The sequence below is a fragment of the Melitaea cinxia genome, chromosome 29 (assembly GCF_905220565.1).
Source record: "Melitaea cinxia chromosome 29, ilMelCinx1.1, whole genome shotgun sequence".
In the NCBI taxonomy this organism is placed as follows: domain Eukaryota; kingdom Metazoa; phylum Arthropoda; class Insecta; order Lepidoptera; family Nymphalidae; genus Melitaea; species Melitaea cinxia.
In genome coordinates this window covers 1831357-1854760 of record NC_059422.1, presented here as the reverse complement: position 1 = coordinate 1854760, position 23404 = coordinate 1831357, and the positions used below count along the sequence as shown (strand labels likewise).

Here is a 23404-nt window from a genome sequence, read left to right as displayed (position 1 = left end):
CATGCTGCCTTCCTTCTGATGTCTATAATATAGTAAAATAAACACACTATAAAGGATATAAGTTGATAGAATTAACCAATACAATATATAAAACTAGCTACTCCTCGCTACTTCATCAGCGTTGAATAAGTTACTTGAAAAAAAAAATCCGATTTTGAAACATTCTTCATTAGTGCTCCGCTCCTATTGATCTCAGCATATTGATATATAGCCTATAGTCTTCCTCAATAGAAGGGCTATCTAACACTGAAAGAATTTTTCAAATTGGACCAGTAGTTCAGAGATTATCGCGTTCAAATAAACAAACTCTTCAGCTTTATAATATTAATATAGATATACACAAAAAAACCACTATTTTTTATAATTTACTGGTAATAAATATCCAATATCCACACTTTAATTACATCAGCCTTTCGCAGTCCACTACTGGACGGCCTAAACAAGTTCACGCCAAGAATGGCATGAACTCGTGTGTTTTGCCCATAGTCACCACGCTGGACAGGCGGTTTGGTGACCGCAGGGCTGGCTTTGTCGCACCGAAGACGCTGCTGCCCGGTTTCGGCCTGTGTATTTCAAAGCCAGCAGTTGGATGGTTATCCCGCCATCGGTCTGCTTTTTAAGTTCCAAGGTAGTAGGGGAACTGTGTTATCCCTTCTTACGACACCCACGGGAAGAGGGTGGCTATATTCTGTAATGCCGTAACCACACAGCATTTTTAATATGTATGTTGATCTAATTAGGTCTTCGAGTGAGTGAACAAAATAATCAATAAGACTGCTTGGGTGTTTATTTCTTTATAAAGTATGTAAAATTCTTTTAAATGCAATAAATTAAATATATATTATAAAAAAAATAATTGTATGTAAGGCTGGCACGATGAGATCAATATTTTAAATATATTATTATTAATTTTAATTAAATCGTGTTAACACAATTAGTAATAAAAGTACATGTTCAACAGAAATTTCAAATGCAATCAAACGGAGCAGCAGTAATGAGGACGCAGTGAACATAAAAGTTGAAGGCAAGAATGATGCAGATCTTGAAGACGATTACAGAGATCATCCTTCCAACGTGAGTTATATTTTATGTTCACTTTAATATTGAAGATATGAGCCACTATTATTGTTAACTTATGGTTGTTTTCAAACCAAAATAAAATAAAATAATAGTTTGTGCTTTAGACCACACGACTGAAGTAAAACTTACGAAAAGTAACTCTTCTCTTCTATCTTCACTAACTTATTTTCGTTCGCCTCGCCCGATCACACTTTTCGTAATGCTCTCGTCACGCATTTACCAGTTTGCTACTTAAGTTAACGTAAGTGCGTAAAGAAGTTTTACTTCAAAAAACAGTTTGCTTAGTATGTAGGTATTATTTTTTTCTAAGTAATATAAAAAGAACTATCTAATATATAAAATTCTCGTGTCATGGTGTTAAACATTGAACTCCTCCGAAACGGCTCGATCGATTTTAATAAAATTTTGCGGGCATATCGGGTAGGTCTAAGAATCGGCCAACATCTATTTTTCATACCCCTAAGTTATAGGGGGGGGGGGGATTAAGCGGGTTAATAACATATATGGCAAAACAACGTTTGTGGGGTCAGCTAGTAATTATATATAATTGAAAAGGCGTCTTAGTTTCAAAATATAGCCCATATTAGTTAAAATACAGTCTGTATGCGTGTACACACTACATATCGAGCACGGTTCCTAACGTTAGCCGGGCGTGTGGCAGGAGGCGCGCTTCGTGTGCACGTCGTCGTGGTACCTGTTCCTGCGGCTGCACGGCGTGCTGTGCCAGCGGCTGGGCGCGGCGCGGCGCGCGGCGCTGGCGCTGGCGGACGCGGAGGCCGAGCGCGAGCGGGCGCGCGCGCCCAGCGTGGCGCACGCGCTGCGCCTGAAGCCCTCCAGTGAGTACTGCCGCGTCACACTAACGTCACGAGCGCGGCGCTGGCGCTGGCGGACGCGGAGGCCGAGCGCGAGCGGGCGCGCGCGCCCAGCGTGGCGCACGCGCTGCGCCTGAAGCCCTCCAGTGAGTACTGCCGCGTCACACTAACGTCACGAGCGCGGCGCTGGCGCTGGCGGACGCGGAGGCCGAGCGCGAGCGGGCGCGCGCGCCCAGCGTGGCGCACGCGCTGCGCCTGAAGCCCTCCAGTGAGTACTGCCGCGTCACACTAACGTCACGAGCGCGGCGCTGGCGCTGGCGGACGCGGAGGCCGAGCGCGAGCGGGCGCGCGCGCCCAGCGTGGCGCACGCGCTGCGCCTGAAGCCCTCCAGTGAGTACTGCCGCGTCACACTAACGTCACGAGCGCGGCGCTGGCGCTGGCGGACGCGGAGGCCGAGCGCGAGCGGGCGCGCGCGCCCAGCGTGGCGCACGCGCTGCGCCTGAAGCCCTCCAGTGAGTACTGCCGCGTCACACTAACGTCACGAGCGCGGCGCTGGCGCTGGCGGACGCGGAGGCCGAGCGCGAGCGGGCGCGCGCGCCCAGCGTGGCGCACGCGCTGCGCCTGAAGCCCTCCAGTGAGTACTGCCGCGTCACACTAACGTCACGAGCGCGGCGCTGGCGCTGGCGGACGCGGAGGCCGAGCGCGAGCGGGCGCGCGCGCCCAGCGTGGCGCACGCGCTGCGCCTGAAGCCCTCCAGTGAGTACTGCCGCGTCACACTAACGTCACGAGCGCGGCGCTGGCGCTGGCGGACGCGGAGGCCGAGCGCGAGCGGGCGCGCGCGCCCAGCGTGGCGCACGCGCTGCGCCTGAAGCCCTCCAGTGAGTACTGCCGCGTCACACTAACGTCACGAGCGCGGCGCTGGCGCTGGCGGACGCGGAGGCCGAGCGCGAGCGGGCGCGCGCGCCCAGCGTGGCGCACGCGCTGCGCCTGAAGCCCTCCAGTGAGTACTGCCGCGTCACACTAACGTCACGAGCGCGGCGCTGGCGCTGGCGGACGCGGAGGCCGAGCGCGAGCGGGCGCGCGCGCCCAGCGTGGCGCACGCGCTGCGCCTGAAGCCCTCCAGTGAGTACTGCCGCGTCACACTAACGTCACGAGCGCGGCGCTGGCGCTGGCGGACGCGGAGGCCGAGCGCGAGCGGGCGCGCGCGCCCAGCGTGGCGCACGCGCTGCGCCTGAAGCCCTCCAGTGAGTACTGCCGCGTCACACTAACGTCACGAGCGCGGCGCTGGCGCTGGCGGACGCGGAGGCCGAGCGCGAGCGGGCGCGCGCGCCCAGCGTGGCGCACGCGCTGCGCCTGAAGCCCTCCAGTGAGTACTGCCGCGTCACACTAACGTCACGAGCGCGGCGCTGGCGCTGGCGGACGCGGAGGCCGAGCGCGAGCGGGCGCGCGCGCCCAGCGTGGCGCACGCGCTGCGCCTGAAGCCCTCCAGTGAGTACTGCCGCGTCACACTAACGTCACGAGCGCGGCGCTGGCGCTGGCGGACGCGGAGGCCGAGCGCGAGCGGGCGCGCGCGCCCAGCGTGGCGCACGCGCTGCGCCTGAAGCCCTCCAGTGAGTACTGCCGCGTCACACTAACGTCACGAGCGCGGCGCTGGCGCTGGCGGACGCGGAGGCCGAGCGCGAGCGGGCGCTGGCGCTGGCGGACGCGGAGGCCGAGCGCGAGCGGGCGCGCGCGCCCAGCGTGGCGCACGCGCTGCGCCTGAAGCCCTCCAGTGAGTACTGCCGCGTCACACTAACGTCACGAGCGCGGCGCTGGCGCTGGCGGACGCGGAGGCCGAGCGCGAGCGGGCGCGCGCGCCCAGCGTGGCGCACGCGCTGCGCCTGAAGCCCTCCAGTGAGTACTGCCGCGTCACACTAACGTCACGAGCGCGGCGCTGGCGCTGGCGGACGCGGAGGCCGAGCGCGAGCGGGCGCGCGCGCCCAGCGTGGCGCACGCGCTGCGCCTGAAGCCCTCCAGTGAGTACTGCCGCGTCACACTAACGTCACGAGCGCGGCGCTGGCGCTGGCGGACGCGGAGGCCGAGCGCGAGCGGGCGCGCGCGCCCAGCGTGGCGCACGCGCTGCGCCTGAAGCCCTCCAGTGAGTACTGCCGCGTCACACTAACGTCACGAGCGCGGCGCTGGCGCTGGCGGACGCGGAGGCCGAGCGCGAGCGGGCGCGCGCGCCCAGCGTGGCGCACGCGCTGCGCCTGAAGCCCTCCAGTGAGTACTGCCGCGTCACACTAACGTCACGAGCGCGGCGCTGGCGCTGGCGGACGCGGAGGCCGAGCGCGAGCGGGCGCGCGCGCCCAGCGTGGCGCACGCGCTGCGCCTGAAGCCCTCCAGTGAGTACTGCCGCGTCACACTAACGTCACGAGCGCGGCGCTGGCGCTGGCGGACGCGGAGGCCGAGCGCGAGCGGGCGCGCGCGCCCAGCGTGGCGCACGCGCTGCGCCTGAAGCCCTCCAGTGAGTACTGCCGCGTCACACTAACGTCACGAGCGCGGCGCTGGCGCTGGCGGACGCGGAGGCCGAGCGCGAGCGGGCGCGCGCGCCCAGCGTGGCGCACGCGCTGCGCCTGAAGCCCTCCAGTGAGTACTGCCGCGTCACACTAACGTCACGAGCGCGGCGCTGGCGCTGGCGGACGCGGAGGCCGAGCGCGAGCGGGCGCGCGCGCCCAGCGTGGCGCACGCGCTGCGCCTGAAGCCCTCCAGTGAGTACTGCCGCGTCACACTAACGTCACGAGCGCGGCGCTGGCGCTGGCGGACGCGGAGGCCGAGCGCGAGCGGGCGCGCGCGCCCAGCGTGGCGCACGCGCTGCGCCTGAAGCCCTCCAGTGAGTACTGCCGCGTCACACTAACGTCACGAGCGCGGCGCTGGCGCTGGCGGACGCGGAGGCCGAGCGCGAGCGGGCGCGCGCGCCCAGCGTGGCGCACGCGCTGCGCCTGAAGCCCTCCAGTGAGTACTGCCGCGTCACACTAACGTCACGAGCGCGGCGCTGGCGCTGGCGGACGCGGAGGCCGAGCGCGAGCGGGCGCGCGCGCCCAGCGTGGCGCACGCGCTGCGCCTGAAGCCCTCCAGTGAGTACTGCCGCGTCACACTAACGTCACGAGCGCGGCGCTGGCGCTGGCGGACGCGGAGGCCGAGCGCGAGCGGGCGCGCGCGCCCAGCGTGGCGCACGCGCTGCGCCTGAAGCCCTCCAGTGAGTACTGCCGCGTCACACTAACGTCACGAGCGCGGCGCTGGCGCTGGCGGACGCGGAGGCCGAGCGCGAGCGGGCGCGCGCGCCCAGCGTGGCGCACGCGCTGCGCCTGAAGCCCTCCAGTGAGTACTGCCGCGTCACACTAACGTCACGAGCGCGGCGCTGGCGCTGGCGGACGCGGAGGCCGAGCGCGAGCGGGCGCGCGCGCCCAGCGTGGCGCACGCGCTGCGCCTGAAGCCCTCCAGTGAGTACTGCCGCGTCACACTAACGTCACGAGCGCGGCGCTGGCGCTGGCGGACGCGGAGGCCGAGCGCGAGCGGGCGCGCGCGCCCAGCGTGGCGCACGCGCTGCGCCTGAAGCCCTCCAGTGAGTACTGCCGCGTCACACTAACGTCACGAGCGCGGCGCTGGCGCTGGCGGACGCGGAGGCCGAGCGCGAGCGGGCGCGCGCGCCCAGCGTGGCGCACGCGCTGCGCCTGAAGCCCTCCAGTGAGTACTGCCGCGTCACACTAACGTCACGAGCGCGGCGCTGGCGCTGGCGGACGCGGAGGCCGAGCGCGAGCGGGCGCGCGCGCCCAGCGTGGCGCACGCGCTGCGCCTGAAGCCCTCCAGTGAGTACTGCCGCGTCACACTAACGTCACGAGCGCGGCGCTGGCGCTGGCGGACGCGGAGGCCGAGCGCGAGCGGGCGCGCGCGCCCAGCGTGGCGCACGCGCTGCGCCTGAAGCCCTCCAGTGAGTACTGCCGCGTCACACTAACGTCACGAGCGCGGCGCTGGCGCTGGCGGACGCGGAGGCCGAGCGCGAGCGGGCGCGCGCGCCCAGCGTGGCGCACGCGCTGCGCCTGAAGCCCTCCAGTGAGTACTGCCGCGTCACACTAACGTCACGAGCGCGGCGCTGGCGCTGGCGGACGCGGAGGCCGAGCGCGAGCGGGCGCGCGCGCCCAGCGTGGCGCACGCGCTGCGCCTGAAGCCCTCCAGTGAGTACTGCCGCGTCACACTAACGTCACGAGCGCGGCGCTGGCGCTGGCGGACGCGGAGGCCGAGCGCGAGCGGGCGCGCGCGCCCAGCGTGGCGCACGCGCTGCGCCTGAAGCCCTCCAGTGAGTACTGCCGCGTCACACTAACGTCACGAGCGCGGCGCTGGCGCTGGCGGACGCGGAGGCCGAGCGCGAGCGGGCGCGCGCGCCCAGCGTGGCGCACGCGCTGCGCCTGAAGCCCTCCAGTGAGTACTGCCGCGTCACACTAACGTCACGAGCGCGGCGCTGGCGCTGGCGGACGCGGAGGCCGAGCGCGAGCGGGCGCGCGCGCCCAGCGTGGCGCACGCGCTGCGCCTGAAGCCCTCCAGTGAGTACTGCCGCGTCACACTAACGTCACGAGCGCGGCGCTGGCGCTGGCGGACGCGGAGGCCGAGCGCGAGCGGACGCGCGCGCCCAGCGTGGCGCACGCGCTGCGCCTGAAGCCCTCCAGTGAGTACTGCCGCGTCACACTAACGTCACGAGCGCGGCGCTGGCGCTGGCGGACGCGGAGGCCGAGCGCGAGCGGGCGCGCGCGCCCAGCGTGGCGCACGCGCTGCGCCTGAAGCCCTCCAGTGAGTACTGCCGCGTCACACTAACGTCACGAGCGCGGCGCTGGCGCTGGCGGACGCGGAGGCCGAGCGCGAGCGGGCGCGCGCGCCCAGCGTGGCGCACGCGCTGCGCCTGAAGCCCTCCAGTGAGTACTGCCGCGTCACACTAACGTCACGAGCGCGGCGCTGGCGCTGGCGGACGCGGAGGCCGAGCGCGAGCGGGCGCGCGCGCCCAGCGTGGCGCACGCGCTGCGCCTGAAGCCCTCCAGTGAGTACTGCCGCGTCACACTAACGTCACGAGCGCGGCGCTGGCGCTGGCGGACGCGGAGGCCGAGCGCGAGCGGGCGCGCGCGCCCAGCGTGGCGCACGCGCTGCGCCTGAAGCCCTCCAGTGAGTACTGCCGCGTCACACTAACGTCACGAGCGCGGCGCTGGCGCTGGCGGACGCGGAGGCCGAGCGCGAGCGGGCGCGCGCGCCCAGCGTGGCGCACGCGCTGCGCCTGAAGCCCTCCAGTGAGTACTGCCGCGTCACACTAACGTCACGAGCGCGGCGCTGGCGCTGGCGGACGCGGAGGCCGAGCGCGAGCGGGCGCGCGCGCCCAGCGTGGCGCACGCGCTGCGCCTGAAGCCCTCCAGTGAGTACTGCCGCGTCACACTAACGTCACGAGCGCGGCGCTGGCGCTGGCGGACGCGGAGGCCGAGCGCGAGCGGGCGCGCGCGCCCAGCGTGGCGCACGCGCTGCGCCTGAAGCCCTCCAGTGAGTACTGCCGCGTCACACTAACGTCACGAGCGCGGCGCTGGCGCTGGCGGACGCGGAGGCCGAGCGCGAGCGGGCGCGCGCGCCCAGCGTGGCGCACGCGCTGCGCCTGAAGCCCTCCAGTGAGTACTGCCGCGTCACACTAACGTCACGAGCGCGGCGCTGGCGCTGGCGGACGCGGAGGCCGAGCGCGAGCGGGCGCGCGCGCCCAGCGTGGCGCACGCGCTGCGCCTGAAGCCCTCCAGTGAGTACTGCCGCGTCACACTAACGTCACGAGCGCGGCGCTGGCGCTGGCGGACGCGGAGGCCGAGCGCGAGCGGGCGCGCGCGCCCAGCGTGGCGCACGCGCTGCGCCTGAAGCCCTCCAGTGAGTACTGCCGCGTCACACTAACGTCACGAGCGCGGCGCTGGCGCTGGCGGACGCGGAGGCCGAGCGCGAGCGGGCGCGCGCGCCCAGCGTGGCGCACGCGCTGCGCCTGAAGCCCTCCAGTGAGTACTGCCGCGTCACACTAACGTCACGAGCGCGGCGCTGGCGCTGGCGGACGCGGAGGCCGAGCGCGAGCGGGCGCGCGCGCCCAGCGTGGCGCACGCGCTGCGCCTGAAGCCCTCCAGTGAGTACTGCCGCGTCACACTAACGTCACGAGCGCGGCGCTGGCGCTGGCGGACGCGGAGGCCGAGCGCGAGCGGGCGCGCGCGCCCAGCGTGGCGCACGCGCTGCGCCTGAAGCCCTCCAGTGAGTACTGCCGCGTCACACTAACGTCACGAGCGCGGCGCTGGCGCTGGCGGACGCGGAGGCCGAGCGCGAGCGGGCGCGCGCGCCCAGCGTGGCGCACGCGCTGCGCCTGAAGCCCTCCAGTGAGTACTGCCGCGTCACACTAACGTCACGAGCGCGGCGCTGGCGCTGGCGGACGCGGAGGCCGAGCGCGAGCGGGCGCGCGCGCCCAGCGTGGCGCACGCGCTGCGCCTGAAGCCCTCCAGTGAGTACTGCCGCGTCACACTAACGTCACGAGCGCGGCGCTGGCGCTGGCGGACGCGGAGGCCGAGCGCGAGCGGGCGCGCGCGCCCAGCGTGGCGCACGCGCTGCGCCTGAAGCCCTCCAGTGAGTACTGCCGCGTCACACTAACGTCACGAGCGCGGCGCTGGCGCTGGCGGACGCGGAGGCCGAGCGCGAGCGGGCGCGCGCGCCCAGCGTGGCGCACGCGCTGCGCCTGAAGCCCTCCAGTGAGTACTGCCGCGTCACACTAACGTCACGAGCGCGGCGCTGGCGCTGGCGGACGCGGAGGCCGAGCGCGAGCGGGCGCGCGCGCCCAGCGTGGCGCACGCGCTGCGCCTGAAGCCCTCCAGTGAGTACTGCCGCGTCACACTAACGTCACGAGCGCGGCGCTGGCGCTGGCGGACGCGGAGGCCGAGCGCGAGCGGGCGCGCGCGCCCAGCGTGGCGCACGCGCTGCGCCTGAAGCCCTCCAGTGAGTACTGCCGCGTCACACTAACGTCACGAGCGCGGCGCTGGCGCTGGCGGACGCGGAGGCCGAGCGCGAGCGGGCGCGCGCGCCCAGCGTGGCGCACGCGCTGCGCCTGAAGCCCTCCAGTGAGTACTGCCGCGTCACACTAACGTCACGAGCGCGGCGCTGGCGCTGGCGGACGCGGAGGCCGAGCGCGAGCGGGCGCGCGCGCCCAGCGTGGCGCACGCGCTGCGCCTGAAGCCCTCCAGTGAGTACTGCCGCGTCACACTAACGTCACGAGCGCGGCGCTGGCGCTGGCGGACGCGGAGGCCGAGCGCGAGCGGGCGCGCGCGCCCAGCGTGGCGCACGCGCTGCGCCTGAAGCCCTCCAGTGAGTACTGCCGCGTCACACTAACGTCACGAGCGCGGCGCGGCGCGCGGCCTGAAGAAACATATTACATAGAAACAACATATTACATATATATCTATCTATATATATATATATATATATGGTGAAGGAATTCTTCAGTCAGTAGTGCCCCCACTGCTGGCCATAGGCCTCTGTCCGTGTAGGAAGATTACGAGCTCTACAGATACTTGCTAATAGATAATTAAACTCACGTATACTTCGTTACCCATTAGCATTGCATAGTTTTACAAAGATGAGACAAAAATAGATAATATCAACATTAAGACAGTGTGATATTTTATTTTTTACTTCAACAGATTTACCGATGGATGTCTCTTCGCCAGCGGAGTACTACAACGCTTTACTCGAGCTAGTGAAAGGCGTGTTGGACGGAAATATAGACGCCAATGCGTACGAAGACGCCGCTCGGGAGATGTTAGGGATCAAGGCCTATCCTGCCTACACTCTGGACAAACTTGTATCCATCGCTGTTAGACAGGTGAGATTACTTCACGACTGCGTTTTACTGCTAGCCCAAGAGCCTACAACGGCTAGACCTTCGTTATTTTATAAAAGCTGAAAGTTTTTTTTGTGCATGTCTCCTATACAGGTAAGAACGACCAGCGACTATAGAGCTTGGGTTGTGGTTATCTGGACAGGTAAACAGGTGTAATAGGTGTATAAAATAATACCTTAAATTCGTTAAAATATAAAGCTCAATTCTTTTATATTTTCTTCGGGATAACTAGAAATCTCGTCATTCATTGCCGGACATTTATGACAGTTACTACCTCACATACACATACTTTAACTATGGTATAAAAGCTAAATTTTATGTATATTATTTGAGAACATATAAAAAAATGTTGCCTCAATAGCTGGACAGTTTTAACGGTTTTTACATCTTATCAGACATTGAAAGTTCGCTGTAGGTGCGAACGCATTTAAATTTGTATCTAATTCTGTTTGATGTATGTTTACGTACGTACGAGCGATAAGGCCGCCTCATTGTGCATTAATTCTTTTAACTTACAATTCTGTATTAAATTACCCTGTAGAATAAATAAATATTATTATATGAATTGATAATAGGTCAATGAATAATCATCATTACAGCCTATACGGTCCACTGCTGGACATAGGCCTCCACAAGGTTACCTCAAAAATAACTTGAACGCATGTGTTTTGCCCAGTCACCACATGTTGGTGACCGCAGGGCTGGCTTTGTCGCACCGAAGACGCTGCTGCCCGTCTTCGGCCTGTGTATTTCAAAGCCAGCAGTTAGATAGTTATCCCGCGACCGGTCGGCTTTATAAGGTTCCAAGGTGGTAGCGGAACTGTGTTATCCCTCAATCGCCTCTTACGACAGCCACGACAAGAGAGACGGTGGCTGTATTCTTTAGTACCGTAGCCACACAGTACAGTATAGCTAATACAAATGTTTGTCATGTGCATCAAACCCGCAACGAATACAAAGAGTCTTTAATACAATACCAAAAGTATATATTTCACGATTGCTTGAAATGAAAATTTGTATGGCTTTTATAAAATGTTATCACTCCTATTCGTCTCAAATTACTTACACCTACCGTAGCGACACAGTACAGTGACTAATGAAGGTGTTTTGTGCGGGCGCAGCTGCAGCACTGCGTGTCGGAGAGCTGGTCGGCGCGCGCGGCGGAGCTGGCGGCGCGCGGCATGCGCGGCCCGCCCGCCTACGTGCGCCGCGCGCTGCGGGCGCTGCGCGCGCACCACACCGCCTTCCTCGTGCGCGTGGTGAGTGCCGGCTGCCGGCTGCCGGCTGCCGGCTGCTTCCTTATATCATCACACATCATCACATTCTGATTAATCCGCAATCGATTTTTAATTGACTTGTAGCGACATCTATCGCGCGAAATACGAACGACTACAAACTACGTAATTAGAGAAGGCCGGCTCGATGCCCCTCAGTCCGGATCCGCACTCCCGCGCGAAGCCCGTATCGCATAAAACCTATCGCTCTTATTATTAAATATTTTATAGTGCTTGTAGCTTACGAACTGTACATGCTATCAATAACTCTTCTCCTTCTTTGACTATAGTGTTTTCTTGTGCATATTATAATAACTGCTTATTATTATTTGTGTGTGTTATTAAAAAACGTTAGTTTAATAAAGACGGACGATAGTGTGAAAATTGTGATTTATTATTACCATCCCACTGCAAACACTATAGACTCTTATACTGCTTACCTACTACATATCGATGACTCCTAAGTATACTGAGTCAACTCTACTTCTAATAACTTTATTTTTTTGTTACATAGGTAGATAGGAAATGAAGTAAATGTTATTAATATCTTAAAAAATGAAATCATCAAAAGTTGTTAGTTGACTCAGTATACTTAGGAGCCGTCGATATAATTTATCGATGTAATTGAAGTCATTTGGTTTTCGTTTCCGAATCAACACATTTATGTGTTAAAAATAAACGAAGTTTGGTGAATTCGTCCTGAAGCTGTTTTGATCATTTATTTTTTATATAACTAGGTCGGCAAACAAGCGTAACGGCTTACTTAATGGTAAGCAATTACCATAGCTTATAGACGCCTACAATACCAGAAGCATCGCAAGCGCGTCGCCGACCCTACCCCCAATCCCCCCAGGAGCTCTGGTCACCTTACTCACAACAGGAACACAATACTGCTTAAAATCAGTATTATTTAGCTGTGGTCTTCTGTAAGGTCGAGGTACTACCCCAGTCGGGCTGCTCCAGATTTTGAGCAGGATATTCCTGCTGTGCCTTGGTTAAATTACAGCTTAAGAATTATGCGCTAGTTCGCGTACATCTCGGGAATTAATCTAATATAAAAAAATAAGGCTATATAATATTCGACCACATGACAATCACCAGCTTTAAAAAAAAAAGAGTAATAATCACAATGGATAAAGCTGTCAAAAACTTATGAGAACCTCCTCCCTTTTTTGAGTTTTTCTTAGTGTATTTTTAACTAATATACTTTTTTTTTTTTAAATACAACAGTATGGTGGAGACGACTGTAAAGTAACATTTGAGTTACTGGAAGCTGCGGGAGAGGGTCACGCTTCCCCTCATCACGACTCCTCGAGATTATCACCTACGAATCAGGTACTACAATTAAGAAGGTCACAGTCACAATTCGTCCTGTATCATCCCACTGCTAGTTACACTCACATACCCGGGGATATTCCAGAAATTTATCATAAAAAACCAAAACTGAGGTTTTAATAGGGTTTTAAAAGTTGCTACTTAAAAAAAATGACGTGTTTTTCTGAAATTTGTCATAAACAAAGTAAAAACTGAACTATTGACAAATTAATTTGTTGTTTTATTTTTTCTTAAATTAGCAATTAAAATCTTTTTTATTTTGTGTAATTTTTTTTTATTATAAATACATGAACATGAATTGTAAATTTGTTATAAAATAAATAATTTCTTGCTAATAGAAAACAGTATCTTTAATTGTTATTGTGCTACAACAATTAGACCCCCTTTATCTGGTTCAAAGCAATCAATCATATCTCCATCAACATATTTCATTATTTTTATGATAATACTAATGTATCTATTATGAGTAAATATAAAGTTGTTAGTTATAAGTGGCTATTAAAGACAAAATATGCACCATCTTTTAGGTTAGACTTTCTGCAATACAACTGTGAACATCACATTAAATGTCATTTAGTATTTTTTGCGGACAAAAATGCCGAAAGACGACGGAAATTCTTAAGTATATATAAATATTGTTTTGTTCCTGAAAAAAATATATTTTCTAAAGGAAGCAATTATTCGGTATTCGGCCGAATACCGAGAAGCAGTTTTTTTATTACTTACTAACTGTTTTTCCGCGACGAAAAAACTCAAAATATTACTCACAAAGATATTTATTTAATCAAAAAAGAACTAACAAATTAATATTTTAAATCTACCAGTGGTAAGAAACAAACACAACAAACAAACTGCCATTTTATTGTCTTCACTATAAATTTCATAATAGTTCCAAATAGGCAATTTCTTATTAAATTGATTCATTTTGCTTTTTTCGAACAAACGGTGATATTTCTTATGGTAATCAATCACATTAAATGTTATATTTTAGTATACAGTACGTACGATGAACTAACGATCAACAAATAAAACAAAACCGCCGCGCCTACCAAACGTATTAGGTACTTCAGCGATGCAAGTTTAAACTCGTACGGTGAAGAGTTGTGTCTTGTCGCCCGCGAAAAGTACTAAGTGCAGTACACATGCGTAACGGCTGCCTTGTGACCGGTTCTAGAGCAGTGTCTGCGCGGTAAGCGCAATCCTCTAACATTCCGTCTGACGCAAGTTATCACCGGGCACGGCTGCTTGTGTCGGACGGCCCAAAGGGGGCCAATGACTGGATGTCACGATTGTGGCGTGGGGGTGGACTCGGCCCAGCACACCCTCGAGGTGTGCCCGAGATGGGCAGCGCTGCGTCGCAACTTGACGACAGTCCTCGGAGGGGACTTGTCACTCCCGAGCGTTATCACCGCGATATTCGGCGACGATGAATCCTGGAAGGCGATGGTCTCTTGCGAGACAGTAATGTCCCAGAAGGAGGATGACGAGCGGGTGAGAGAGGAGGCCGCCGACGAGGCCTCCTTCCGCAGGCGACGAACGGGGGTGCGTAGGAGGCGCTACAGTAACGCCCCTCTGTGCTCGTGTCGGGTCGGGATAGGAACCCGGTCCTGCTAGACACGGCGTCGTCGGGGCTGTTCAGAAGTGAGCCAGACAGTCCTCATGGAGAAGAAGTCTGGCCTTATCCGCCTAGGTCAGCCTGTCGCTGGAGGGATCCTGTTGCCTGCAGATTCAGGACCATCCAATTGAAGCGGCTGAAAGCTCCCACAAGGGTTTGGTTGTTATTGCACCTCCAAATGTTGTTGGCAACATACGGTCTAGGACTGCTTACCCGGCCGTCCTAGATATCTAGTAAGTGTGTTCCCTGCGATACAAAAAAAAAGATGCATATATGTGTTTGCTAGCAAACGAAAAAAACCGACTTCAATTACATCGACAAGTAATACAACGTAAGTAGATGAAAATTAACAAACGCACTAGTCGTCACTATGGTTTTCAAGGGTTTCCTTCGATTTCTCTGGGATTCCATCATCAGGTCCAGGTTTCCTTATCATAGTATCGCCCTTGGCATATCTCCTTCCCAACAAAAAAAAAAAAAATTAACAATATAATATATATTTACGGTCAAATTGAGAAACCTTTTAAGTTGGTTAAAAATAAAACACATCCCGACAATGCTTGCGAGTTTTATGGAAATAAAAAGTGTCGATATTTTTTTTTTAGAAAACCAAAAACATAGGTACAATTTTTAACCGAATTCTAAAAAAGGAGGAGGTTACTCAATTCGACCGTATATTTTTTATGTATGTTCGGGGATAACTCCGTCGTTTATGAACCGATTTTGATAATTCTTTTTTTGTTGAAAAGGAGATATCCCTAGCTTGGTACCATGATAAGGAAACCAGGATCTGATGATGGGGTCCCAGAGGAATCGAGTGAAACTCGAAAATCCGCATAACTTTTTACTGGGTGTGCCGATTTTAATGATTTTTAATTTAATCGAAAGCCGAATAATCGAAAGTTTATTATGTGGTGGTCACATTTAAATTTCATCGAGATCTGATTACAACTTTTGGAGTAATCTTTGATAATGCGTATTTACTCGACTATTTTTTCGTATAACTACGTTGTATTACTTATCGATATAATTGAAGTCGCTTTTTCTTCGTTTGTCTGCAAACTAACGAAACAACTGCAATGTAACGAAAAAAAATTTCGTGCGTACAAAGTACACATGTCAGAAGAGAAACTTCTTTGGCAAACTAATAAAAAAAAAAAACGAATTGAATAATAACAAAAAGCCAATGTTACGCGGTGTTCCCAGGCGGTCACCCATCCGAGTACTGACCCCGCCCGACGAATTTATAACGCGTGACGCGTTTGATCCGTAAAAATTTTACCCCTTACGTGCCTGAAGAAGTTTCATTTCAAGTAATAAAATGACAAGGTTCCCTTAGGTTACAAAATTAGTATTATGGAGATATTTTTGAGAAAAAAAAAGTTTGTCCCAGTCAGTAATAAAAAAAGAGTTTATAATAGAATTTTGATGTCGAGACACAGACATCCATTAACTACGTGAGTCATTTTTCGATCAATTTAGATCCTCCTTAGGTGTTAGTGATTTACCTTTTACTTTAACGTGAGACTCTATAAATATTTTAAACTACATTAATTTTTATTTTTCTGGAAAATAATAAAAAGTTCGGGTATAGTTAATTTATTTAAATGAAATAAAATTCAAACCAAAAACAGATAAATAACTTTTTATTTTTATTTTTACTCAATCCATAGAGACTCGTGTATATCTACCTTTTATGAACTAAATGATCTTAATAGCCACGAGATTTATTTTAGCGGGCAAAACAATACTTAAATTAAATAATACTTATATGTAATATTTTATATTTTTTGAAGTTAAGGTGGGATTTTCTATTACCCTCCCTTCGGCTTAAATGGGATTTGTTAAGATTTCATTGGACCACATCCCTCCATTCTGAGCTTACGTAATTAACTGACGGAAGTAACGGACGGATATACAGCTACTGCATAGAATTAACGATGAAACACATTTCACAGTCCCGGAGCCGCTCTACGAACGGCGAGACGGTCTCCCGCCTGGCCGCCTGGTCGCTGTACGCGGAGAGCTACGCCCGGCCGGACGCCGGCGGCGCGGCGGGCAACAAGCCCGTGTTCCTGCGCAGGAACGCGCGGCGCGCGGGCGCGGCGGCCGGCGCGCACGCCGTCAGCGGAGCGCCGGACTGCGCGCCCGCCGTGCGGCGCCGCAAGCCGCCGCGCCTGCACGACCACTCGGAGTGCACGCTCGCGTCCACCATACGGTGAGTGTCGCGCACTGACGGACGGCTACGAGCGGCCGTCAGCGGAGCGCCGGACTGCGCGCCCGCCGTGCGGCGCCGCAAGCCGCCGCGCCTGCACGACCACTCGGAGTGCACGCTCGCGTCCACCATACGGTGAGTGTCGCGCACTGACGGACGGCTACGAGCGGCCGTCAGCGGAGCGCCGGACTGCGCGCCCGCCGTGCGGCGCCGCAAGCCGCCGCGCCTGCACGACCACTCGGAGTGCACGCTCGCGTCCACCATACGGTGAGTGTCGCGCACTGACGGACGGCTACGAGCGGCCGTCAGCGGAGCGCCGGACTGCGCGCCCGCCGTGCGGCGCCGCAAGCCGCCGCGCCTGCACGACCACTCGGAGTGCACGCTCGCGTCCACCATACGGTGAGTGTCGCGCACTGACGGACGGCTACGAGCGGCCGTCAGCGGAGCGCCGGACTGCGCGCCCGCCGTGCGGCGCCGCAAGCCGCCGCGCCTGCACGACCACTCGGAGTGCACGCTCGCGTCCACCATACGGTGAGTGTCGCGCACTGACGGACGGCTACGAGCGGCCGTCAGCGGAGCGCCGGACTGCGCGCCCGCCGTGCGGCGCCGCAAGCCGCCGCGCCTGCACGACCACTCGGAGTGCACGCTCGCGTCCACCATACGGTGAGTGTCGCGCACTGACGGACGGCTACGAGCGGCCGTCAGCGGAGCGCCGGACTGCGCGCCCGCCGTGCGGCGCCGCAAGCCGCCGCGCCTGCACGACCACTCGGAGTGCACGCTCGCGTCCACCATACGGTGAGTGTCGCGCACTGACGGACGGCTACGAGCGGCCGTCAGCGGAGCGCCGGACTGCGCGCCCGCCGTGCGGCGCCGCAAGCCGCCGCGCCTGCACGACCACTCGGAGTGCACGCTCGCGTCCACCATACGGTGAGTGTCGCGCACTGACGGACGGCTACGAGCGGCCGTCAGCGGAGCGCCGGACTGCGCGCCCGCCGTGCGGCGCCGCAAGCCGCCGCGCCTGCACGACCACTCGGAGTGCACGCTCGCGTCCACCATACGGTGAGTGTCGCGCACTGACGGACGGCTACGAGCGGCCGTCAGCGGAGCGCCGGACTGCGCGCCCGCCGTGCGGCGCCGCAAGCCGCCGCGCCTGCACGACCACTCGGAGTGCACGCTCGCGTCCACCATACGGTGAGTGTCGCGCACTGACGGACGGCTACGAGCGGCCGTCAGCGGAGCGCCGGACTGCGCGCCCGCCGTGCGGCGCCGCAAGCCGCCGCGCCTGCACGACCACTCGGAGTGCACGCTCGCGTCCACCATACGGTGAGTGTCGCGCACTGACGGACGGCTACGAGCGGCCGTCAGCGGAGCGCCGGACTGCGCGCCCGCCGTGCGGCGCCGCAAGCCGCCGCGCCTGCACGACCACTCGGAGTGCACGCTCGCGTCCACCATACGGTGAGTGTCGCGCACTGACGGACGGCTACGAGCGGCCGTCAGCGGAGCGCCGGACTGCGCGCCCGCCGTGCGGCGCCGCAAGCCGCCGCGCCTGCACGACCACTCGGAGTGCACGCTCGCGTCCACCATACGGTGAGTGTCGCGCACTGACGGACGGCTACGAGCGGCCGTCAGCGGAGCGCCGGACTGCGCGCCCGCCGTGCGGCGCCGCAAGCCGCCGCGCCTGCACGACCACTCGGAGTGCACGCTCGCGTCCACCATACGGTGAGTGTCGCGCACTGACGGACGGCTACGAGCGGCCGTCAGCGGAGCGCCGGACTGCGCGCCCGCCGTGCGGCGCCGCAAGCCGCCGCGCCTGCACGACCACTCGGAGTGCACGCTCGCGTCCACCATACGGTGAGTGTCGCGCACTGACGGACGGCTACGAGCGGCCGTCAGCGGAGCGCCGGACTGCGCGCCCGCCGTGCGGCGCCGCAAGCCGCCGCGCCTGCACGACCACTCGGAGTGCACGCTCGCGTCCACCATACGGTGAGTGTCGCGCACTGACGGACGGCTACGAGCGGCCGTCAGCGGAGCGCCGGACTGCGCGCCCGCCGTGCGGCGCCGCAAGCCGCCGCGCCTGCACGACCACTCGGAGTGCACGCTCGCGTCCACCATACGGTGAGTGTCGCGCACTGACGGACGGCTACGAGCGGCCGTCAGCGGAGCGCCGGACTGCGCGCCCGCCGTGCGGCGCCGCAAGCCGCCGCGCCTGCACGACCACTCGGAGTGCACGCTCGCGTCCACCATACGGTGAGTGTCGCGCACTGACGGACGGCTACGAGCGGCCGTCAGCGGAGCGCCGGACTGCGCGCCCGCCGTGCGGCGCCGCAAGCCGCCGCGCCTGCACGACCACTCGGAGTGCACGCTCGCGTCCACCATACGGTGAGTGTCGCGCACTGACGGACGGCTACGAGCGGCCGTCAGCGGAGCGCCGGACTGCGCGCCCGCCGTGCGGCGCCGCAAGCCGCCGCGCCTGCACGACCACTCGGAGTGCACGCTCGCGTCCACCATACGGTGAGTGTCGCGCACTGACGGACGGCTACGAGCGGCCGTCAGCGGAGCGCCGGACTGCGCGCCCGCCGTGCGGCGCCGCAAGCCGCCGCGCCTGCACGACCACTCGGAGTGCACGCTCGCGTCCACCATACGGTGAGTGTCGCGCACTGACGGACGGCTACGAGCGGCCGTCAGCGGAGCGCCGGACTGCGCGCCCGCCGTGCGGCGCCGCAAGCCGCCGCGCCTGCACGACCACTCGGAGTGCACGCTCGCGTCCACCATACGGTGAGTGTCGCGCACTGACGGACGGCTACGAGCGGCCGTCAGCGGAGCGCCGGACTGCGCGCCCGCCGTGCGGCGCCGCAAGCCGCCGCGCCTGCACGACCACTCGGAGTGCACGCTCGCGTCCACCATACGGTGAGTGTCGCGCACTGACGGACGGCTACGAGCGGCCGTCAGCGGAGCGCCGGACTTATTCTTATAATTCCTATTTACGGACTACTGATGCTTGTGTGATAAAGTAAAATTGTCAATCGAAACTTACCCTCGGATGTAAATTACATTAGAATAAATTATTTTGCTCTAAGATTTTTTAAGTATACAGTGTTTAACATTATTTATATGTAATGAGCAATTTGAAAATGAATACTATGAAACAATTTTTCCTTCCACAGATTGGTAGCCTGTCGTCCCCAGCAACTGTACCGGCCGGGATGTCTGTCTCTAGCGCGCTCGTCTCACCCGCGCCTGTCCGCCGCCAGACGGTCCCGGTTCCGAGCATGGCTAGCTAGGCGAACGTTTTCCAACACCTAGCTGCGGGCCACATAAGTATGGATACAGCTTACAAAATGGACGCCTAACAACAGTTACGGCTCAATGTGAAAAGCCAGTGGCCAATGACGATACAGATACACCACTATAAAATCTTAACCAACACCTTCCAACATTGACGGCTAATGACAACAGTTGAGGCTTCAGCATTGTGCTAAATGTCAGTGGCCAGTGACTGGATGCAACTAAACCTACAATGACATCGTCACCGAGGCATCAGTTCAGGCAATGCTACAGGTTGAAACCTAACTTACCAACAATTAGGCCAATATACAGCATTATGTGAAACGCCAGTGGCTAGTGATAGGTTTACGCGTAAAGTGGCAATGATTAAGGCTTAAAGATAAAATAAGTATTTGAAACGCCAGTGGCCAAGTGCCTGATGATCTAAGGCAATGTTAATTTATCCCAGTAAGTGACTACGTCCGTTTATGCAATAATTTATGACATTTAAGCCTTAGTGTAGCCGCAACGTTACGGGCGCGTTCACGCAAGTTTTTGATAGTTGTCTGTGAAATGTTCGTCTTTGTGTGCGTTGTGTGAACGTAGCCAAGTTTTAACTATGGATAATCGCTACTAACGCGAGATCTGTACGAAATTACACGCGACTGTCTTTTTCATTTACTTTTGTAAGAAATAAATTTACTTTTCGTGCAATAAAATTCTTCGTAAAAACCCCTATATAGGATGTTTTTTTTTTAATAAAATTTATTAAAATGTCTTAATTTATTTTTTGATTATCTTTTTGTGAAATTGTTTTGTACTTCTTAAATTTTATTTACGAGACAGTCGCGCGTCGAAGCGGCGAGAATCTATTATACATAAGATATTTATCAAATACGCTCTGTTTCAACGACATATTCATTAAAAAATACGATGTTTTTTTATTCATTATGTAAAAAAGGAGGTAAATAAAATTTATATTATTCAGTTGATTTGTTACAAAAATTGAGTTTTAATTAAAAAGTGTTATTAATTTTATTGTAAATATTTAAATAAGTCACCAAAACAGTATTGAACAGAGCGTATAATGAAATCGGTCAAAAGGTATACAGGGTATTAAAAACTGTATCGACTCGAATAATAAGAGCTATGCTCAAATTAAGACCGGTTTCATATCACCTAGGTCCCGTTTTAGTGACCTGGGTGACCCGACTACGTGATTAATGCTTTTCAGGGCAGTCTGTAAATAATAAAACTCTGAAATAATTAATCGAGTAGTGTGTAAAGATCTCTTTTAAAGTACAGTCAGTGTAAATATTGTGGAAGTGATGTTAGTATAATTGTTGAAGAACCAATCTTGTTAATTCGTATAAAATGACTTGTCGAAAGAAATAAATATTATTATATTTATAATACTGGTGTAGTTTTATTTTTTATACCTTGTGTGTGTAGTTTACTAGCTGACTTGCTGATTTTCGCTGTGAATATTCGATTCTAAGAGTTGTATGATGGTGTGGTATCAATCTATACTTGTCTATGTAAGCGAAACTGCGAGGGCCGTCTAGTAACAATATAATTAGGGCGTGGCCCAGGGCTGCCAGGTGCACAAAAATGTGATCGTACGCCAACTACAACAAAAAATCGTATGCCAAGGAAATTTTGAAATAAAAAGATCGTACAGCCCTTTAAGACTAAGTACTAATTTTTTATTATAAATTATCAAAATTCGTTTAGTTTTAGAAAATAAATATAATAAAACTATTTGTTACACTCATACAAAATTTTCTGTGGTCATATTTTTTAATAAAAGAATTTGTTGGATTAAACTTCGTAAAATTTTCGTTTCTTCTTAATTGATCGCTTAGCTAATAATTTGCACTTACGTGTATCATTGGTTCAACTGTTACTAAGTTTTGTTTTGATTGAATAAACTTCGCTGAATGCTCCTTCACAATCTGCACAGTAATGGGGAAAACATAACAAATTTAAAGCAAATTGAGCCAGTGTTTTATAATTTTCAAATTGTTTTTTATTTCAAAATGTGTTTTTTTTTTTCAAGTCGCAATTAAATGAGATTTAGTGAGATTTCTTTAGACCTCCCCCCATTCCGAACTCACGTAATTAATGGATGCTCCCTTAGGACCTGTTTCATTTCATTTAGGTACTCATTTGCGAATAGAAATATGTATCTCATAAATACAGTGGAATTCTATGGTAATAAAGAATAATACATCAAAACTTATCTCTTGGATTATGGATATCAGCATCCGTTAAATAGCGTTATCAACAACTGGTAAAACAGGCCCCAAGTCGAACTAAATGCTGTAATCTAATTTTCATTTCGTAAGATTCCTCTACATATTAAAAAAAGATCAACAAAATCAGATAAGTGATTTTCGAGTTATGCCGCGACTGACACCGACCAGCAGGAAATTTCCTTCTCAAAATATATAAATATAGCAAACACACTGTCGTATGTTCCTATGGTAAGCAACTTAATGCTTGTGTTACAGGTAACAGCCGACTGTTATAACTATATATTTTTTTTGATAAATATACATAGAAATACCAGACTCACGCGGGAATCGAACCAGCAACCCGCTGAATACAAAGCAGGGCTACTACAAACTGCGCCAACGGGCTAGTCTAGCAGCATATAGTATATAGCAGCCCGACTAGGGTAGTACCTCGACCTTACAGAAGATCACTAAATAATATTGCTTTCAAGCAGTGTTGTGGTCCTGTGTGAATAAGGTAACCAGAGCTCCTGGGGGAATTGGGGATAGCGTCAGCAACGCGCTTGTGATGCTTCTGGTGTTGCAGACGTCTATAAGGTACGTGTAAAATACTACTAAAAACACTCAATGAAATCTATTTGTCACTTCAAATCTATATTTTATTCATTCACAATACACAATTACATCGAATAAGTTATTACAAATACACCAATTATCGAGTAGCAACGTTAGCAGCACAATGATTAAATAATAATTACTTATTTACTTCTTCACATATAAATTACCTATATATTTATAATATACTAGCTGACCCGGCGAACTTCGTATCGCCTAACACAAACTTTATCGTATGGTATTAAAGTTCAAATTGACTTTTAAGTATTATCACAAATCTTTTGTATGGGAGTATAGAAAAGTGTTTTTTTTTTATAGAATTTTTCTCTCCGTAAGAACCATCCTCGTACTTCAAGGAATATTTTTAAAAAAGAATTAGCGAAATCGGTCCAACCGTTCTCGAGTTTTGCACTTAGCAACACATTCAGCGATTCATTTTTATTTTATAGATTTTAATTACCATATAGTACAAGAATCCCGCCAATAGATTACTAAGATGGCGACTGACCAATCAGAAAATTAGTATTATCTATTAATTAGGAAGATGGTGTCGCCATCTCTGTACTCTTCCGTAGAATTACAGATTTAAATTCTCATCATCATCATCATCACTTCAGCCTATCGCAGTCCACTGCTGGATATAGGCCTCCATAAGTTCGCGCCAAAAAATGGCGTGAACTCATGTGTGTTGCCCATAGTCGCCACGCTGTGTAGGCGCGGGCGGGTTGGTGAGTCTTGTTTACCAACATACAAAAACCTTAAGAGAGTGTAAAATTTTAATATTATACCGTTTTTCCTTGTAGATCTTTTAACTTTCTCTACTTTGTAATTATAATACGGTCGAATTATTTTTTACACTACAGTTTTGAACCACTTTTATAATATTATTATTTTTACTATTATGACACTAAAAACAGAAAATGTTTTTAAAGTTTTCGATTGTAATAAATTTCTCTTAGAAAAAACTTACGATCAGAATCGATCGAAGATTTCAGCGAAATAGTATTGTTCTCAAGTATTGTTGTATTTCTGTAGTAAG

The 23404-nt window shown here is 54.8% G+C and overlaps 1 protein-coding gene across 1 annotated transcript in view; it reads left to right on the top strand.

Moving 5' to 3' along the window:
• Nucleotides 1-20928, top strand: part of LOC123667697 — a 62142-nt gene extending 41214 nt beyond the window's left edge. Inside the window, exons 25-54 of the mRNA XM_045601538.1 lie at nt 962-1074; nt 1727-1833; nt 6503-6591; nt 9611-9792; nt 10932-11069; nt 12315-12536; nt 15993-16252; nt 16295-16384; nt 16427-16516; nt 16559-16648; nt 16691-16780; nt 16823-16912; nt 16955-17044; nt 17087-17176; nt 17219-17308; nt 17351-17440; nt 17483-17572; nt 17615-17704; nt 17747-17836; nt 17879-17968; nt 18011-18100; nt 18143-18232; nt 18275-18364; nt 18407-18496; nt 18539-18628; nt 18671-18760; nt 18803-18892; nt 18935-19024; nt 19067-19156; nt 19414-20928. Of these exons, the coding sequence (XP_045457494.1) occupies nt 962-1074; nt 1727-1833; nt 6503-6591; nt 9611-9792; nt 10932-11069; nt 12315-12536; nt 15993-16252; nt 16295-16384; nt 16427-16516; nt 16559-16648; nt 16691-16780; nt 16823-16912; nt 16955-17044; nt 17087-17176; nt 17219-17308; nt 17351-17440; nt 17483-17572; nt 17615-17704; nt 17747-17836; nt 17879-17968; nt 18011-18100; nt 18143-18232; nt 18275-18364; nt 18407-18496; nt 18539-18628; nt 18671-18760; nt 18803-18892; nt 18935-19024; nt 19067-19156; nt 19414-19552 (3230 nt within the window). The 3' untranslated portion in view covers nt 19553-20928. The remainder of the gene's footprint in view (nt 1-961; nt 1075-1726; nt 1834-6502; nt 6592-9610; nt 9793-10931; nt 11070-12314; nt 12537-15992; nt 16253-16294; nt 16385-16426; nt 16517-16558; nt 16649-16690; nt 16781-16822; nt 16913-16954; nt 17045-17086; nt 17177-17218; nt 17309-17350; nt 17441-17482; nt 17573-17614; nt 17705-17746; nt 17837-17878; nt 17969-18010; nt 18101-18142; nt 18233-18274; nt 18365-18406; nt 18497-18538; nt 18629-18670; nt 18761-18802; nt 18893-18934; nt 19025-19066; nt 19157-19413) is intronic.
• Nucleotides 20929-23404: the final 2476 nt, after the last annotated feature.